Source organism: Rhinopithecus bieti, unplaced genomic scaffold (genome assembly GCF_001698545.2).
Source record: "Rhinopithecus bieti isolate Rb0 unplaced genomic scaffold, ASM169854v2 scaffold_46101, whole genome shotgun sequence".
Classification (NCBI taxonomy): domain Eukaryota; kingdom Metazoa; phylum Chordata; class Mammalia; order Primates; family Cercopithecidae; genus Rhinopithecus; species Rhinopithecus bieti.
The window spans coordinates 2,617,716-2,638,674 of NW_016819049.1; the positions used below are offsets into that span (position 1 = coordinate 2,617,716).

The following is a 20,959-nucleotide window of genomic DNA, read 5'->3' on the forward strand; positions in this document are numbered from 1 at the left end:
GGGTTAACAATGGATCAATGTGGATCCTGATTTCAACACTGGGGATGCAATCTGGTGCTAAGTGTTGAGTGTTCCAACCCATGTTTGGAGGCAAGTTGCCTGTCATAAAGAAGACGTTTTTAGTGTGGAGCCTGATGTTTCTTTGGGCTGCTGACTGGAGTAATGGTGTTGGTAAGTATTGTGAAAAAGCCTGATATGAGTTTGGTGTCATTCAGGGTCCCCAAGTATACTCACAGATAAGAATGAGGTGAGAAAGGATCACAGGGGAAAACTCATCTGTCTCTAAAAGTTTTGTATCTCTGAAGGTGGATATGGTCAGAAAACACTTGCCAGAAAGTCAAGGAAAGTTGGCTGAGAATTTGTCTAACTCCAGAAGTTGGATTCTGCCTCCCAAAAGGAGCTTCCCCAATGAAATGGGCAACTGCTAGTCCAGTCACCGGCAGTTTCTGGCTAGAAGATGCTGATGCTGATTAAGGGAAGATGAGATGCAGATGCCTGCCCTGATGCACAGGAAAGCCAGGGAACAAACAGGTGGCTTGTGGTCAACTGTGACTAGCTGGGCAGGAGCCAGCCCTGATGCTCAGGCTCCCAGGAGTGCTCAGCAGACCATTCTGCCTACATTCAGCATGGCAAAGGAAAACCAAACAGGCCGAGAGACTAGCCTGCAGTCTGAAATCCGGTTCTGCCACTACAAGCCCTGTTAACTTATCTAACGTCTTAGAGACTCAGTTTCCTAGGCTCTACAATGGGAATGGAATCTCTCTCTTGCACCGCTGTGGCAAAGATTAGGGATTATGTATAAAAGCTCCTAGGACAGTGCCTGCTGAAGCTCAGAAAAAGGGCAGCAAAAAACAAAACAAAACCGAAACTTAATTCATGCCACTGCTGTTATATTTGCTTCCTCAGTTTTACATGTAATGTAAGCAAAAACAGCTTCACCTCTAATTCCTAGTTCAGATTTAGCACCAGCAAAACACAGCAACAGGCTGCTGCAGTCACTGAGCATACTGCCCTTTGCCATGGTCTGGAATTCCTGTCTATGCCTACACCCTGTAGTTTTACTCTATGGCAAGTACCTGCGTGACATTTCAGAAGGGACATTATCTTACGGGTAAAGAAAAGGGCAGTTCTGGCATGTGGTATCTGGAGCGACAGCAAGAAAAACAAAACCAAAGGTTTGCTGCTCTCAGACCAAGAAACCCAGGTGGTGGCCAACCCCATCTGCTGTATAGTAGAAATGTTTCCCTGAAAGACATGGGTGTGACAAGTGAAGAGATCAAATGCACAGCTGCCGCAAGGGGAGATCATGACCCTCCATTAAGAAAGAGGGACGCTGGAAGACTTGGAACCATCTGCCAGTTCTTTCATCAGTAAGGAAGGGAAGATAAATGTCCTAGTGCCATGCATCAAACTTATCACCAGGCTGGCTGTATCACCTGGCCAGGTATTGTTTGCATTAATAGGAGAACAGCTAAGAATTAAAAAGAGGCTTTATTTTACTCTTACGGTGATTTGAACTTCCCTCACATGAAAGCTTGGTATGGCGCTCACATTTTATAAAGCATTCCATATTTCTTAGAGAAACAAGCTAGGCTCATTTTGTTTGTTTGGTTTTTTTTGTTTGTTTTTTTAAAAGGGCAGGGGGACTACAATGCCAGGAGCCAGACAGCTTGTCAGAGAACAGCCTGGCCAGGCATGGTGCTCCATCTGAGTGCCGAGTCAGAGCGTGCCCAGCCTTTGGCATTTTCCTATGATCATGGGGAGCATCACTCTTACAGTCTGGAATGGAAACAGGATAAACAGCAAGAAGGCACTGTACCTTGCCCCGACTGGCAGAGAAACTGTTAACTCTCCCGCCCTATTTTCGTCCATTTAAATTCATTTCCTTTCTCTCAGGTTTTCTGTATCTTGGTTTGGAATTAATCTGGTACACAGCTCCTGAGTCAAGAGGTCAAGATGACACGTGGTTTTATGATGCAATAATCGGCAGTCACTCTGTTTTGTTTTGGGAACCTCAGTGACATCACAGACTAACCCTTGTACCTTGGGACCTTGTATGTAAGAAAACATTGAGTCAGAAGACAGCGTTAGTCATAGGGCTACTGAAACACAAGGTGAAGAGAACTATCAGGCAATTCAGTGTATTCCCTGCAGGGCTGCTCCCACTTCCATCTGACTTGGGTCTAGATGACTCAAGTGATTCCCTACGGGAAAATAATCTATGTGGAACAGCTGTCATGAGTAGGGCTTCTGCTGTTCTTCAGCCTCAATTTCAGCCTGCTATTTCCTGTGACATCATTCAGTGATTCCTCCCTTTAAGGGGACAGTTTTCTCTTGTATTACAGGTGACTGCTTGAAAGTGGCTAGACGAGAGCATACTGCCACCACTCTTTCTTTGGAGGCCTGTAACTGTCTGAGTGTGTCGCAGGAAGACTCAGTTACAGTGTTCCCTGGATATGTAGCTTTCCATTACAACAGTATGCAAGCCAAGATGAAACCACCTCTGTTTGGGTTTCAGCAGCTGTCTGCCTACGGAAGGCTCCAGAGTCCCTGACGCATATTTATATCTCCACTTCACTGAAGTCACAAGGAACAAACACGTGGAGATTTTCCCCAGAAGCACAAGTCCATTCTTATTTCTTCAAATGAAGGTGGGGTGGGGGGAGGGGGAGGGCAGGAGGAAAACTGCTTACGAACAAAATCATCCATGAGCACTGCCACATAGATTTTAATTTGCCTAAAGATGATAGCGATTTTCAGCTGTGATTAGGGATAACAGTTCCCACAGTAGACCTATTACCAACATGAGTTGCTGGCTCTCATTTAATAGGACTCCAAGCTGGGAAACAAAACCCACCATCTTCCCAACAGCCACATCACGAGATCTAGCAGCACCAGCCTCTTGAAGTTGCTTCTCAGTGAAAGGTTTGCTCCATTTCAGTGAAGCTTCTCTCTCAAAGCTCTGATGTCACCAGGGCGCCCTTCGAGGGTTTGGATAGACTGTCCGAAAGGTCAGGTTCACTCTCGGTTCTCTAGAGTGGTATTCTTTGGGCACTCGATGCTAAATGGAAATACACATAACTCTGACATAAATACACACACACACACACTTTTAGTTCAAAGCGGCTTAAAACTTATTCATGAGAATACAGAAGTATTTCCATCTAACCCCCTTAAAGAGCAGTAAGCTCTTTGAAGTCTTATGGAGAAAGCTTCCTTCTTTGAAACACATTTCCATCCCCAGCCCCACTGTGCTTTGCCAGCACCTCTGAAGTGAGATATTTTCATCTTTTCTAATTGTTGCTGTTCCTCTCAGACATCTGCCATTTCCCAAATCTCATAAATATATAAATGGATGAGACCAAAGAGAGGCATGAGATTCCATTCTCATGGTAAGTGTTTTGACATTAACATGTGCACCTTAGAAATGATCTGGCCTAAAAATGGCATGGCCTAGCTGTGGAACTGTGTACTCCAATAAGATAGTCACTAGCTACCCTGAAGCTATTTAAATTTAAATTAATTAAAACTAAATTAAAAACTCAGTTCTTTATAGCATGCAAGCCACATTTTAAGAAGTCAGTCATATGTGGCTAGTGGCTACTACATTAGGCAGCACAGATACTGAACACTTTCATCATCACAGAAAGTTCTACTGGACACACTAGTGTCCATCTGGATTGTCAGTAGTATCAAAACTCCTTGGAAAGAATGTCAGCTCATTCCCTCTGGCTCATTATAAAAGCAGCTTGCTTTTCACCATGTCTACTTAGAAACAGTCCTCAGAGTCGGGAAACTGCCTCCACATGAGAGTAGATTCATACTACTTGTACATCCTCACCTGCCAGTCAGCTTGTGTCGCTCCTTCCATGATTAACAAGGTCCCGTGATCCAAGGGTATCTTCACTCTTTCCACATATGTGTAGTCTCCATTCTCTTCCTAGAAAACAGCATTTGTTGCGCTAAATTTTTTGCCTGTGTAATTAAGACGCAACAGAACCTGACAGAGGTCAAAAAAAATGGAAACTTCTGCTCAGCCAGACTGTGGGAATCCATATATAGCTCTGTCACTTGCAGCTGCTTGACTGTGGGCAAGTTACCTCACCTCTCTGTACCCTGACTTACTCATTTGTAAAATGGGGAGGATGACAGTAACTGCCATCTAGGGCTATGGTGAGCCTCCATTGATAGAATATGTGTAAATCACTGGAGATTGGCATGCAGTAAGCGCTAGCTATCAGTGTCATCACCATAACCCAAAATGCAGAAAAGCCCATTCTGGCCTACGAAGGAAATAAAAGTCACGTGTACAAGAATTCTTTACATCTGACTGATGCTGTGCTCTACATTTTGACATACTCGGTGTGGGGAAAATGTCCTTTTAACCAAGACTTGATGCGATGACTTCCTTCACCTTCTCACCATGGATGCTAATTTATTAATTGGCACCTACAGTCTCAGTTCTTCTCATGGCTACTTTGGAGTTTTGGAGATATACTCCTGCCTCTTTCCAGAACAGCCAACAGTAGGATTTTCTCAAAGGGAGCTCTGGCTTGACCAAAATAGTGCTGTCAAACTGAGATTGGCTGTTTACATCTTTAGGGACGGATCACGACTCCTGCACATTTAGGATACAAATGCCTTGTATTTAGAGAGAGAGCACAAAAGCAATTTATGTCCAATATTCTCAGGAGTCTTCACAGCATAGGCTGCGAAGCAATCAACTGGTAGTGTGACTCCTCCACAGCTGAAAACCAGGCACATTAAACAACTTCTGTGCTCGCAGCGTCAAGTGCTGAGTCTGGGACAGATCCGAGCTTCCAGATTTCTTCACCTCCATTCTGGGCAGAACTGATGGGTCTATTCATTCATCTGCTTCTCTTCCGATACAAGGGGTTACATTTGGTTTACTGCAGGAGTGATTTCAGTGCAAACTGTGTTTATGTTTATTATTGTATGGGTGCTTCTGAGAACTTAACTGTTTACAAAGATTTTCCCTAGGAAAATCAAAATCAAAACAATCATGAACTTGCATAAACAGTCTAAGTTCCAGGCCCCAACTTTTGGCGGTAACTTTGTCAAACATAGTCATAATTTTTATAGACAGAAGATAGAAGCAATGTTTAAAATCACTTTGGTTTCAGTGACTGATTTTAATTGTGTCTGCCACCTTTTCTCTTCCAGTAATAAGTGGGCACCGAAACATTTACCTTTGACCCCTCAGACAACCAGAGGGCAGTGGGAAGGTGACCCTGCCCTCACTGCAGCCCAGCTCCATCTCAGAAAAGCAAAAGGCTGCTCTCTGATTTAAAAAAAAAAAAAAAAAAAAGCCAGACAGAGGAGACACATGTCTTACTGGAGAAAAGATATCTGGAGGGAGTGCACTGACCATGAGATTAGAGAGTCCAAGGCTCCTTAATTTAGGCTGTACAGTCAGCTACCAGATCAAGGTTCAACACAGCTAGAAGCAGAAGAATTTCTGCTACCCTCTACATAATCAGGGAGTATAACATGGGCTTAATTTACAAATCAAGTGCAGACACTAAGACAGAAGAATACAATAAAGTAGAAAGGAAAGACACTTAACCACAACATGAAGGCAATTCTGAGATGAAGATCTCTTAGAACATTGAAAACACTGTTGGGGGGAAGGGAGTGCTGGATCAGTGGAAGAGAATAGGTAAACACTATAGTTCCACCTGGAAACATGAAGCAGGAATGCACCTCACAAGTGAAAGAGAATTCCGAAATGTAAGAGAGAAATATCAGCACCGATGGAAAGTGATGTTCAACTATCACATTTCACATACTGTTCCTAAGATCTGAACTTTTCAAATGAGAGAAAGCCTCAGGTTGGTTTTGAACACATTACATTCAACAAAACCATTAGCCATACCAAAAAGCAGACAAGGGTGAGCCTTCATCTGGGAGGGAGCCACTCATCAGTCCACAAAGGAGACACCAATACACAGTGCACCCTCTGTGAGAAGTGATACCATTCTTCGCTGCTTGTTTTTATTCCTTCTAACATCTTTGACTTAGAAGATGCATTCCTAATTTGCAAAAGGAGACAGACAGGAAAGAGGGCAAGGGATCCTACTAATGCAACACAGAGCTCACAAATGCATCCTTCTCTTGAGGCTAGAGTGGCAACAGACCATACAGCCACCCTTCGACTGAAGCAAGATGCATGGAGACTTTTTCCACTGAGGAGTCAGATAAAAGGCCAGAGGAGCCCACATGGCTGTGCATAAAGGCTCCAGTTGATAAATGGATAAGCAACAGTGGAAACACAGGTCAGACTGTTTAGAGGAGCGCCTTCCTAGTATTAAGCGTGGTTAAGTTACCCAAACACATCTCTGTAGCCCTTTTGATTTACTCAGGGTTTTCTTCAAAACAAAACAAAACACACCCCCCAAAACCAGGGCTAAGGATAAAATTTTCCATCCCTCATCCTGGTTAAAAGAAGCTTTTAGGGTCACACTCAAGCTACAGGGTGGGTTTTGTTATTGATGTTCTTGGTTTTCCAAATATTTGAAACCCTACAAGTACAAGGAAAAGCGAAAACATATATTTTATACTAATGCTGATCAATATTCTCATTCCTCCAACTGCAGCCAGTTCATCTGAAGGCTTAATTATGCTTTTCTAAGGCTTCCCACAACTCTTACCTCCACCTCACAAAGATATTATCCTATTCAATTTCCTTTAAGAAAATGCTATTTGGGGTGAAAAAATCCGGGTGTATTTACTGTTATGTCATTATTAACCATCCAGCAGACGGGAAACCTAAACATTTTTCTTTTCATTGGAAAGGTAATTCATACTGTATGAGATTTGGATTTTTCTTATAATCATCCCTTTCTTGTCCTAAAAGAATGCCTTAGAAGTTACAAACAATCATCAATGCTTTAAAATCATCATACAGGTTTTCTTTCTAGAATATAAAAAGTAACATAAGTTTACTAAAGTAAATGATGCACTTGTAATTACTTATTCGACCTCTGCTCTTATAAACTCCATGAGGGAAAGTTTATGTGGTCTTCCTGTTAAACATTCTCAGTGCCTATCACACATATCAATAAATATGTACTGAATGACAGGAAGAGTACACAGAAAATGTAGAAAATCGCCTGCAATCCTATCATCCAGAGTTTATACAACATACACACAGAGGATTCCAGATATACAATCGTGTACACTCCATTTTTGATATTTTATTGAGCATTTTTCTATATCTTTAAATATACATTTCAAAAATATAAAATATTCCTTTGTATGAAGATACCCTTCCTTTAAACTCACAAATACCTTTCGACCACCTGTATACATCAGGCATTATGCTAGTGCTAACGATGGAGCAGTGAGGAGCACATGCTTGGAGATTGATTTTCATACACCAGTTTTTTTTAAAAAAAAAAAAAGGGAAAATAAACAAAAGCTGCTGCAAGTAGATTTTGGACAAAACATTTCTGCATATATTTCTAGGATATATTCTTAAAAATGGAATTACTGGAGCCAAGTGTATGAACTTTAAGGCACTTGATTTATACTACCAAACTGCTTTCTTGAGAAGGCTGTAGCAATCTGTAATCTCACCAGGGAAACATGACAGTATCTTCTGGCTGAACATTATCAATTGACAATAATGAAAAACAATTAGGGAGAAATGACAACTCATTCAAACTTAGAGATCTTGGATTACAAGCCAAGTTTGTTTTTTTTTTTTTTTTTTTTTTTTTGAGACAGAGTCTTACTCTGTCGCCCAGGCTGGAATGCAGTGGTGTGATCTCAGCTCACTGCAACCTCCACCTCCTGGGTTCAAGCGATTCTTGTGCCTCAGCCTCCCGAGTAGCTGGGATTACAAGTGCCTTTCACCATGCCTGGCTATTTTTTTTTTTGTATTTTTAGTAGAGACAGAGTTTCACCATGTTGGCCAGGCTGGCCTTGAACTCCTGGGCTCAAGTGATCCGCCCGCCTCGGCCTCCCAAAGTGCTGGGATTACAAGCGTGAGCCACTGCGCCCAGCCCAAGTTCAACTTTTTTTTTTTACATTCTGTTTGCTGTTTGTGTTTCTTCTGCTGTGAACACTCTCTGTTCTTGTCCTTTGTCCATTGTTCCGTGGGGGTGTTAACATTGTTTTCTTATTGATCTATAACCACAGATAGTAAGACATTTGTTTGTCATACTTTTCGCAAATGCTTTTGTCAGTTGCTATTTGCCTGTTAACTGTACTTATGATATTTAACACAGAATAGCTCAAAATTTTACAGTCAACTCTACTGATCTTTCTTTGGCTCGTCTTCATGATTTTTATGCTTAGAAAGTCTTTTCCTATCCTGAGGAAAGTTAAATATACAACTGCACTTCCTTTCAGTTTTTTTTTTTTTTTTTTTTTTTTTTTTTAAAGAGTTTACATTTTTTAGATTTAACTCTTTAATCTACATGGAGTTTGTTTTTTGGTGGTGGTTGGGTTATTTTTTTTTTTTTCCATGCTTCTTTTTATAACAGTTTCCAGGTACTTAAACCAAAGCATCCTGCTAGACTTTTCCACAACATCAACCATGGCATGTGCTCAGGTGCCAGGCACATCTGGCACTCTATATCTGTTATTGCTAATGTTCACTACAACCTTGTAAGGGAGGCAAGGAAGGTGATGTTATCCATTTTATCATAAGCAAAGGGGACTGGAGGGAAAACACTTCTCTAAGGCAAAAGGCTAGCAGGAGGGCAGGCTAGCATTTGAATGTAGATCGGCCTGGCTCTAAAGCCCTATTCTTTCTACTATACCCTGCTCTCCAAAGTAAGCTCTATTCCTTCTGAGATCCTAATATTTCCTGTCTTGATTATATGGCAACCTGACTATACTGTAGGGGTCACAAACAGCAGCAAGTAGCATTAAGTGAGAGGTGTGGGCTGGGTGCAGCACAGGGAGGAGAGGGAGCCATGCAGAACCAGGAGCCTGCAGACAGGCGGTGGCTGCTCTGCCAATGAGCCGTTTCAGATCACTGTTCCCCTCAGTGCTTCCCCCTCTTCTGGGTTTTCCAGGGAAGCTGACAAGTGGGATTTTTATGTGAAACTTTCTGAGTCATAAATTTTGGCAAATAATTCAGTGTCTTTAAAAACACTGGGCATTTTAAACAAGTCTGAGGGCCAGATTCGGCTCCAGGGCTGCCCAGCTCTACTGCTGATGGGTCCATGACATGACTGCCTTCTTTGATTCCTTTGTCAGTCACCTTAGCTGACTTGTAAGCGTCTAAGACCAGTTGTCATATGATGTGCTTCTTGCATCCCCTTTGCCATTCCATGAAGTAGTGCCTGAGAGACACTTAGAACACAGGTACTCCTTCATCTTCAAGTATCATCTTCCTTTACTGAATTAAATCTAGAGGTAGAAACTGTGGGGAAATATCAAATACACGTACAATTGCTTTTAGTTAGCAACTGATTATAGCATAGGTTCCTCCAAGGTTTCAAGCAACGGGCAGAGTTGTAAATTATAGCGGATTTGTTTACTTTATTATTTTATAGTAATTTGAATAAATCTTAGGGGCCACTATCACTTAAATAATAGTATATCTAGGTCTTTCAAATTAAAATTATACCTGAGTAATTGAGGATGGAGGATGGGAGGGGGGTGAGAATGGAAAAACTACCTATCAGGTACTTTGCTTATTATCTGGGTGATGAAATAATCTGTATACCAACCCCCAAGACAAACAAGTTACCTATATAACAAACTTGCACATATACCCTAACCTAAAATAAAAATTAAAAAAAAAAATTAGACCTGAATGAAGCTGTCTGTACACATGAAGGATATCTGTGTACAATGGCCAAGTTTGTCCCCTGTACATTTTTTTTTTTAAACTGGAGTTATTTACTGTATTTCATTTGTGTCTGTCTATCATAAAGAATTGACCAATATGTAAATATGTGATTTGAACCATAGTTGACCTATGAGTCTTGCTACAACATTTTAGAAAACATAGCCTGTTCCATGTGTTAACCAAGGCCCAGGAGGGCCGGTGGGCTTGTCCTTTGTGTAGAGCTGGGAGAGGCCATCCATCTTGTCTCTCAGTGGACAATATACTTTCCTGATAAGGAAGGGAAGCGCCATGGAAATACACCTCAACTGTTTTATTGCAGTAATTTTTTTTTGTATCTGAAACTATATTGTTTAATATATTGAGTAAGATTTAAAAAAATAAATGCCATGATTTAAAAAAATTATCACATTCTTCATCTCACCCCCAACTCAATCAGAAAAAGTCATTTAAAGCAAAATATGCTTCCAAATTACTGATCTCAGATAACAGTGAGGCATTTGGTTTTCCACATGATTCCTTAGATGAGCGAAATAGAAAAACCTCCATCTTTGTACTAAGAAGATACTTATAAAAGTAAAACACAAACGAGCAGAAAGGACAAGGTAGAAGCCTGCTACCTGTTTCTCATTTTCCAGGTTCACAGGAAGCACCTCACACAGTAACTATTATTAATTTCTGCACTGGAGGCATCAGGAAAGGCTTCACGCTACAGGGGGCCCTTTTAAGTCAAGAAGTTGGAGAACAAGCCTTGCGGAGAACAAAGAGATAACTCAGTAGAATAGAGCAACCATACAGGAACAGTGAGAGTCCATGGATCTCTCTGGGTATAGATCATGTATGGATTTGATGGTCTGGCTAAGGAGTTTCTATTTTATCCTTTGTTCCAACAGAAGCAAATTAAGATTTTTCAGGTGGAAAACAAAATGATGAAAGCAGTGAGCTCAACCTTTGAAACTCTATGCTCCCTTCTTCTTCTTTTTTTTTTCTGAGACGGAGTCTTGCTCTGTCACCCAGGCTGGAGTGCAGTGGTACAATCTTGGCTTACTGCAACCTCTGCCTCCAAGGTTCAAGCGATTCTCCTGCTCAGCCTCCTGAGTAGCTGGGATTACAGGCATGCACCACCATGCCCAGCTAATTTTTTGTATTTTTAGTAGAGATAGGGTTTCACCATGTTGGTCAGGCTAGTCTCGAACTCCTGACCTCGTGATCCGTCCACCTTGGCCTCCCAAAGTGCTGGGGTTACAGGTGTGAGCCACGGCGCCTGGCCACTCCCTTCTTTATTCTCTTTCTCTGAATGATAACGTACAATTCCACAGTTTTACACATGGTCTATATTATTAGTTTTAATTCGATTCAACATTCAACAAATAGTTGTCTAAGCCATCTTGGGCAAGTGATTTAACACTGAGTCTCAGCCACCTCATCTGTACAATGGAAATAATAACGGCATCAACTATATAAAATTATTGGAGAATTCAATGTAAAGAGGTAGAATAGAGCCAGGCACAGTCAGCACTATACACTTGTTATTTATTATTAGCATTTTACTATTGTGGTTATTCCAAAATTCCCAAATGACATCTCCAGCCAGGCCTGTTGTCTGAACTCCAGACTTATATAGTCGATTGCCTACTTTACATTTGGAGGCCTCAGGCATCTCAGATTTTGCATGTAGAAGAAGGAACTCCTCAAGCAAGGACAAAATCAAATGCAGAAATCCTGGCTTCTCTTCCACCTGAGTAAACAGCAACTCCACTCACCACTGCTCAAGTCAGATACCTGGGAGTCTGGATCCTTACCCCGACATCTAACATATTATTGGCAAGTTCTGTTGATTCATCCTCAGAAATATACCTCAAACCCATTAACTTCTCTTCATCCCCAATGCCAACTTAGTCCAAGCTAGCAGTCTCCCACTGCGACGACTACAACCACCTACTCTTTTAGTCTCCTACTCTTGCCTCTTCCCAAATTATTCTTCACACAGCAGCCAGAGTGATCTTCTAAAATAAAAATTCAGAGCTCTAACCATGAGTTGTAACTATCTATCTCTGTTCATTTGATTATAGTCTAGCTCCTGTAACCCCCATGGGGGCAGGGACTATGCTTGTCACGTTCACTGCTATATCCCCAGAGCTGAGCCTAGTATAATATCTGACACATAGTAGGGGTTTAATTAATATTTGGAGAGGGGAGAAGGAGAGAAGACAGTGAGAGAGAGGCAGGAAAGAACTGTTTCTGGAAATAATACCTGACATCTGGGTAATGGACAGAAGAAAGGGAGCAAAGATTGGAATTAAGGACATCAGGGTGAAAAAAAAAAAAGTCATTTTAGTACTGGAAGTATGGGGTAAAAAGTGCCTGGGATAAAGATGGTTGCTATAAGAGAGACGGATTCTTTAGATAGTTCGAGAAAGAATTCAGATGACTTGGGACTTGATAATATATGAGAAACAAGGGAACAAGGAAGAGCTGAAAATAACTTACGGTGTTAACCTGACCAAGAGAATGGTTAGGTTAACACGAACATAAATGAACTTACCAGCAAATGTGGAGTTTTTCTGAGAGAAAAATATGAATCTGATTTTATCATTACAGGGTGGAAGCCACATGTGCTGTTATTAAGTGGAAATGTCTCCTGAACACGTGGAAAGTGATGACTGGAACTTCAGATGAAAGTCAAAGCTGGAGATCAGAGATTCAGAAATCACCCCACCAAAGAAGGAACCGTTAAAGCTATTAAGAACTAAGGAAATCCTATTTATTTGCTTATTCAATCAGCAAATGTAGTACTAAATGCTATGAATGTAATGATAAATAAGATAGAAAGGGACCTTGACCATATAGTATTTACAATCTACTGCCAGTTCATAATCTCCTAAAATACAATGTAGAGAACAGTAACAGAATCAAAGATAATTTTGAACCTCTATATATAAGGGGTTGAATGTAAAAGAAAAAGCCTTAATGGAGGCAGAAAAATAGCAATGAGAAAAGTTTGGGAATTCTAAAACAAGACAGTATTTCAGAGGAAGAAAACACAAGTAATATACGGGCAAGTTTCACACAGTGATGATGCATCCTGGTGACCCATATTACAAGGAAGAGAGATGGTGACTGAGGACAGGCTGGTGGACTTGATTTGAGGTCAATGGTTTGAGGATAACTTCAGCAGAGTGGTGGGATGGAGCTAAAGAGCAGGTGTGTCAAGAATGAGTTAAGCTTTGAGAAAGGGGAGACTCCAGATGCAGACAACTCATTCCTGAATCTGTGCTTCAAAAACAAGAAAAAGGCCAAGATGTCAGGATATCTGCAGGGTCAAACAAAGGGTGTTTTCACGATGGTAATAGACAAAAGAGATTTCTCTAGCCCGCTGGTCTAAGGATCAGAGGGTGGAGGTGTTTGATAAGGACAGTCATGGCATGTTTTGCAGACTGAAATGATATTTGAAAATGAAATGCTAGCCTGTGTTATAGCTACTTACCTGCTGCGGACCAAATGTACATGTTTGCCCTACTGCCCAACTTATGGCTATGCCAGTTATGTCCTCTTTTTTTCCTTATCATTTCTTTTCAGCTTGTTTTCCCAAATTGTGGTGTTGCCTTGCCCTTGAGAACCCAGCTGAGGTCTAGATTGTTTCATGGATCATCTAAGCTTGCAGCTATAGTTGGGCTGCAAAGTTGTTCCTCTAGTGCTGATACAAGAACATAGCTGGACCTTTTGTTCATAGTGGTAAAATATTTTTAAAATCTGACATAAACACAACATATTAATTACAGAAATGATGGAGAAAGAATAAAGCTGGGACCCCACAAAGTCATCTTTGCAGTTATTCTGCTGACTCAAACCACACTTTAACTGATGACATCCTAGCAACGATCAGAAATACATTACTTTAAAAACAGAAGCTGTTTCTGAAATAAGATCTGCTAAAGTGAGAAGCCAGCTAGAAAAACACAGATTTTAAGTCACTGAGGTTATTGGTTCAAAACAGTTTTAAATTCACTCGCCACATACAAATCTTTGAGCTTTTCTAAAACTCTTTCCTGATTTTTGGCATTTATTTGGCATGGAAAGTTCTGGCGAGGCAAATGAGAAAGGTAAGCAGAAAGGACTGGTGCAATCAATCATCCTATACCAGGCACACCCAGTGATATTAAAAGCTCAGTGACATGGGACCTCACCAATGTTTCACTAACTTAAGAGCATTTGGGAGGCCTGGGAAATTGTTGGCTGCGGCAGAGGCTCTCTCAGCAGGCATCGAAAGCACAGCACTGTAGCCCAAACTACCAGGCAGACTACTGCCTTTCCTTCTGGACTGCACACATTGAAATGTCAATGAAATTGAATTAAATATCTGCTGACAGGGTTTACTGTTCAGACTTATTGTCGCAATAGTACTAGGGATAGGGTGGGGGTGAGAAGTTACTGAATTTGGGCAAAAACAAACCTGGTTTTACACTCACAGTTGTAGCTGTTCCAGCTACGCTGAATGTGCATGTGAAATCAGAAGAGATCATGTGATGAAGATTCCATTCTTGGCAATATAATATTTCCAAAAAAATGCAACTTAAAAGAACTGCTATCTTGAAAGAGCTTCTATCTCAGGCCCTAGCACCAGAAACAAACGCCCTTCATCCTCTGAAAGTGTATGAGAATACATTCCGCCATACCTCACCTCCAGCTGAGCCCAGTCACTAGCAGAAGTGCAAGGCTCTCCAGCCATCTGTTAATACCAGAACACTCATTCCCAAACTGTTCCTGGACATAATCTGATCAGACACAATCCCCCGAAACTCTTTCCCTCCTGCACCCTTCCACTGTGTCCTCTGGAATTCCCATTCAAAGATGAGCAAACTCACCTATATCTTCAATCTCAATGAGCTCTGAAGGTTCTCTCTGCTTCCTCATCCTAATTGAAACCTGGCTATCTCTGGAAGACTGCAAATTCCCTGAAACCCTCTCACGTGGAAGGTGATCATGCCTCTCAACGCAGTGGCTCACAGAGCCAGGTGACAGAGTATTCTCCTTAATCCTCAATAACACGTTCAGATCATGATTCTGCAGCAGAGAATAAAACTCCCTGTTCCTCTGAGCTCATGCCATTGAATCGTCCCTTTTTTTCCTTCTCTACCTTGGTCCCAAGGTATATACAAAATCTAACAATGTCCTAATTGACCTCCTTGTTTCTTTCTAGTCCAGGCTCCATGCAGTAGCAATAGTGACCTTTTAAAATTGCCAATCAGACCATGTCACTCTTCTGCTTACTACACCTCACTGGCTCCCTGATGGACATAAAACAAAATCTGCTCCTTCCTGAGGCTCATGAGTCTCTGCATGCCCTGGTGCCTGCCCACTCTCCCAGTCTCACCAGCTATGACACGCCTCAAGCTGGCTCACTCTGCTCCAGGGCAGGGCCTCCTTTTCCTTCCTCAAACACACTTTGCTTTTCTCTGCCTCGGTGAGGCAGCCATCCTCCGTGAAAATGTGACTTGTGAAAGATGAAAAAAATCACCAGATGGTTTAGGAATAGTCCTTAAGAGTATGGCAAGGGGAGAAAAACCTCTACCACTGGGGCAAAGTTTAAAATAGTCAGGTTTGCAAGCCAAATCATGGTACACACAGAAACAACAACGAATCACTCAGTTTTACAAGGAAACACAAGTTTGTCCTACTAAAACTAAAAGTGCTGTCACTAGTTATACAAAACTAGGAGGCTTGTTGCAAAAATCAATTATTCCTAGTGGGAGTCAGGGCATGGATTCTAGCTTAAGACAAGGCTCCAAGGAAGCAAATGAGGACTCCAACTCCTAAAGGATCTCAAGTCTGAAGACAATTCAAGTCTTACCAGGACTACCGATCTTTATCTGCTTATACACACACACACACCCACACACACACACACACACACACACACACACACTCTCTCTCTCTCTCTCTTTTTCTACTCACCCTCACACTCTCCAAACCATTAAATGGTCCTAGAGATGGGAGCTCAAAAACTCAATCACCATTTATGATCCACAGGCCACCTTACCCTCCCTGAGGCTTCCCTATACTCTTTCAATGAATGCCATTTCACAGACCAAGGGTACCTTTGAGCTTAGTTTCACTGCTATTTCCTTTCTCAGTTTCTGTATCTGAAAAGTCACCATAGCATCTACCATTTACAAAGGCTTAAACATTCACTGATTACTGCAGCAACTTGTTTCAGTAAGAGTAGGAAACTTGTTATCTCCATGAAGTAGCTACCAATGATCATTCCCATTTTTTAAAAAAGGAATAAGTATCAATGAGACAGTTGAGTGCTTTTTGCCAATATCAGGGATAGAAACAGGAAATACAATCCAATTTTTAAAATTTCATTAGTATGTGTTTATAAATGATCGTGGCTATCAACAATTTATTTCAAGTATTTCTTTTTATTACTTATTATTTACTTGTATTTATTTTATTTACTTTAAAAAAACAGAGATGAGGTCTCACTATGTTACCCAGGCTAGTCTCAAACTCCTGAGCTCAAGTGATCCTCCCATCTCAGCCTTCCAAAGTGCTGGGACTGCAGGTGAGAGCCACCATGCCCAGCCTCAAGTATTTCTGATAATCTCTTAGAGGAGGTGCGATAATCAGCAGATGGATTAACAGGAAGGAGAGATGACTGGAACAGCAGCAACGAGGCTGCTGGCTAAGGTGGGGGTTGTTTCCACGCTATGAAATCCTGCACAGTACTAGCTTATCTAATTTCCAAATTTACATTATTTAGTATCATATTATTCTGGATTCGAATATCTTCATTTTTTCTAAAGTCTTACAAAAAATAGCAGTATTTATGACTTGACTGACCTTTTTATACTCCACTCTTCCCAGTAGTGTATAAAAAACCCACAACAATTAGCAAGGGAAGCACTAGGACCTCCAGTTCATTGGGTGCTCTCATAGTCTCTACCGTTAGACTTGGTTTTACAACCATCTCTCCTGGCAATACAAACAGGATTCACATTCTTCACTAGGGCTAAAGACAGGAGTGGTTAGAGGGCTCAACTTGCCACAGCTCAATCACCTCGAGGAGAATAGGAGCCCCTTGCCACAGCTCAATCACCTTGAGGTGAATAGGAGCCCCTAACATTTGCCGAATTCAGCTGAGGAAGGATACAGTTTATCCAGAGGTAATTTGCTACAAAAACAAGGCTTTTGGCATCTAAACCTCCAGTGCATCACAAACTTCCTGCTATTATCTAATAACACCCCCCAGCCATCACTGTTTCCATGGTAACCGACAGAGAAATAGCAGCCTGCCAAATGGCTTTTGTAGTTCCTTTTCCAGCTTGTTTTTTTCAGTATAGAATTAAAACTAGCTGGAAAAAGAACCAGACTAATCCTTGCAAACAGGAACACAATGCAGTTTGAAAAGTACAACTGGGTTTGGGACAAGAAGTATAGAAAACCTTTAATAAAGTCAGCCTGATAGAATAAAAAAGGTCTATTGAAGTATACTTGATAAGCTTTATGACAGTCTTAAGACAATATAGCCTGACATCAGCCAGAATACAGATAAGGTGCCCTTCACTTAGTCTTTGATTTGAACTAAACAAAAAAAGGAATCGGAATGAATGTAAAAGCAAGCTTAAACAAGTCTACTATGCCCCTGAGGAGTGACAGTAATATCATTAAAGGAAAGGGTAATTTACTCTAAAATCAAAATGAATGAGCCGTAGTTGGCAGACTTGGACTACAGGACAGTGAAAAAAAAAAAAAAAACCAGCACCTTGGAGGAGTGAAATGTTTAATCCAAGGGATGATGTCTACATGAAGCTGACTGAGCTGATGCATGAATCAGAGGGCACTGGTGCTTACAAAACAAAGACCTCCTTACTGTCTCAGCACAGGGCGAAATTGTTAGGAATACAGTGTGTGGAACTGGAGCAGCTTTCAGCAGATCAGCAGTTAACGGAGATCTGCTCAAGGTGCCAGACTACAAAATAAACAGCTGCTGCAAGGGTGGAGGAGTTTGAATTTTTAAAAAATCAAGACTATTTCTCTTTGAAAGTGGCCCCAAACAAATGCTTTTCTGTTTCAAAACTGCACACTTGAACAAAGTGCAGGAAATCTCATGACTCTTCCATGTCCGCCTGAGAGGAGAAACTGTGACTCAAGTCAAACAGGCATTAACTTCTCCTCCGAGGGGTCAAAGCTAACAGGGGTTTGAAAGATTCCCTCCCACAACCTCTAATAAACCCTGAATGTCTCGGTGACAGACATGAAAATTACAGTCTGTAGTAGTACACCGAGATAGGTCTCTAAGAGTTACAGGAAGTCAGACTCCTACAAATCCCACACAGAAGACTAACCTAATTTGTACTTTTTAAATTATGCTTTACCTTGGGCTGTATGAATCATGAGTCATGTTCTCATCGCTTGAGTTTATAAAGAAAAGTAGACAAAATTTGCAATAATCACTTTCTTTCAATCCTTTGGAAAAGAGGATTATTTATAAGATAAAATGATGCACTCTAAGATATATTTCCAAGGCCGTCAACTCAAAGAAAGGGTTCTGCACTTCAAGTTTAGCTACATTTGTAGAACTCCAGGTTTTGGAAATCTGTTAGTGAGACCTGAAGGAATCTTCAAAAGTTTTAACTTGTATCCTGTTTACACAAAAATGGAATTTACAGGTTCTGGGGAAAAAAGGTCACTTTTTACTCACATGTGATTATAATTTCAAACATATTAATATTCAATTTCCCAATGTTAAACAAAAGCCAGAATTGAGATGATATACAAAATTTGCATGAAATTCAATCATAGTTAAGACTAGGCCAGAAGCCAAAACTTACTACAGTCAACAACCTGAAGTACCAACATGTTTATATTTCTTCCCAAATCCCTTTCCTCAGCCAACTTCGTAAGAATCTCAAATTTTCTTACTTATTGGATCAGTATTTTAATCAAATCAGCTACCATCGTCATAGTGCAGATTCCCTTGCCACTGGCAGACAATTACGTGGATGTTACCACTTCTGAGTATTTCATGGCCTGTATTCTCATTCATGTTCATCAAAATAAACTCCAAGAAGGCTGAGGAGAAGAGAAAGCTACAGCATGGGGCACGGCACGATAAGGTGCCGTTCCAAATGGTTGCCCACAGAAACAATGTATGCAGTAGTTATGCTCTCCATCTACTTGTTACCCTATAACATAACTGATGTGTACTACCAGGTGTACATGGTACCAGGTCACCATGTGTCACATCTTTATGTGAGAAAATGAAGAAATTCAGCTTCACTGGAGGGGAGAAGAAATGGGATATTTCTGGGCACCAGAATATTGTGAATGCATAATATTAGGAAATTGCTTGTACAGTAAAATGATTTATCCAAAAATCATACTTAGGGAATTCTTAAGCTCCAAATCTATAAATAGGCCCAAATTTTTAAAAAGGGTGGTGGTAGTGGTGAATGTCTGTGTGTAAAGAAACAGTAACTGAATACTTAAATACAGAGCAACAAAGAAAGTAAGTGTGAAAAACTAAAAACCATTATTATACCAAAGGCTATATATACTCTTTGCCAATCCAGCGGCTAGAAGGATGACTCTAGGAGGAAGGTGCAGTGCTAGCATATGCTAGATGAGCTCCAGGAGGAGAGAGATGATTTCATCTTACTCATTCACTGCTACAACCCCAGGTCCCAGCACAGGGCGAAATTGTTAGGAATACAGTGTGTGGAACTGGAGCAGCTTTCAGCAGATCAGCAGTTAACGGAGATCTGCTCAAGGTGCCAGACTACAAAATAAACAGCTGCTGCAAGGGTGGAGGAGTTTGAATTTTTAAAAAATCAAGACTATTTCTCTTTGAAAGTGGCCCCAAACAAATGCTTTTCTGTTTCAAAACTGCACACTTGAACAAAGTGCAGTTTTGTTCTGGCAACAAGCTGAGGTTCCATATATCCAGCTTCAGAAGAGGGTCTGAACTTAAATAATGAGACATACAGTGTTTCTCTACCATTTATGTAACAGGAGTCTTACTAAGGGCAGGATGAATTTTTCACACATGTGAACTTGGTATTTAACTGAGTGGAAGCTGTGTACAGAAGTATAATCATATCTAAAACGAATATAGCAAAAGTTGGTTTGTCTGATTCTCAAGTGGTACTCCTTGGTACATGAGAAGGCTGCTTGCCAATGAAACTGAAGGCTTAGGGAGCAAGTTCAGTCAGAAAAACACTGGCAACTACCAATCCCCTAACAATGATTCAACTTTTTATGTAAACATAACGAAAGAAAACCTAATCAATGGAAATTATACCTACAAAAGGTGCTTAATGGCATATATGCAAAATTACACAATATGCTTTAAAAATGCCACGCATGGAACCCCAATACACACCAGGAAAACACTCAGTCTGTTAACCGCATTCTTATGGAAGTATATCTGAGGAAGAACTGACATGAGTGCTAATAATGATGTGCTCTGGCTTAGGTCTATTCAAAATTCAGCCTGGGCCAGGTGCAGTGGCTCATGCCTGTAATCCCAGCACTCTGGGAGGCAGAGGTGGGCGAATCACCTGAGGTCAGGAGTTTGAGAACAGCCTGGCCAACATGGTGAAACCCCATCTCTACTAAACATACAAAAATTAGTTGGGGGGCCTGGCACGCGCCTGCAATCCCAGCTACTCGGGAGGCTAATGCAAGAGAATCGCTTGAACCGGGGAGGCAGAGGTTGCAGTGAGCTGAGATCGTGCCACTTGCACTCCAGCCTGGGTGACAGAGTGAGACTGTCTCTAAAATACAAGCAAACAAAAAAACAGCCTGTGGGTTGGCCTTCCACACTGACTGGGTCTGGTTTAATATTATAAGCTGAATGATCAGGAATGCTGGTTAGGAAGAGACACAAATCCTGAAAATAAAATAAGTTGTTCTTTTCTTGGCGTTACTATCTTTCTTAGTCCTAAGGTGCTACACTTTTGATTTTTAAAAAAATTAATAACCCGGCCGGGCGTGGTGGCTCAAGCCTGTAATCCCAGCACTTTGGGAGACCGAGACGGGCGGATCACGAGGTCAGGAGATCGAGACCATCCTGGCTAACACGGTGAAACCCTGTCTCTACTAAAAATACAAAAAACTAGCCGGGCG

At 41.2% G+C, this 20,959-nt stretch overlaps 1 protein-coding gene across 4 annotated transcripts in view; it reads right to left on the reverse strand.

Moving 5' to 3' along the window:
* Positions 1–2,704: 2,704 nt before the first annotated feature.
* ALKBH3 (alkB homolog 3, alpha-ketoglutarate dependent dioxygenase) overlaps positions 2,705–20,959 on the reverse strand; it is a 40,666-nt gene continuing 22,411 nt past the window's right edge. For all 4 annotated transcript variants that reach the window (XM_017858176.1, XM_017858173.1, XM_017858175.1 and 1 more), the window contains exons 9-10: positions 3,842–3,940; positions 2,705–3,061 (exon numbers count right to left, since the gene is read on the reverse strand). In XM_017858176.1, the coding sequence (XP_017713665.1) occupies positions 2,969–3,061; positions 3,842–3,940 (192 nt within the window). In that variant the 3' untranslated portion in view covers positions 2,705–2,968. The remainder of the gene's footprint in view (positions 3,062–3,841; positions 3,941–20,959) is intronic.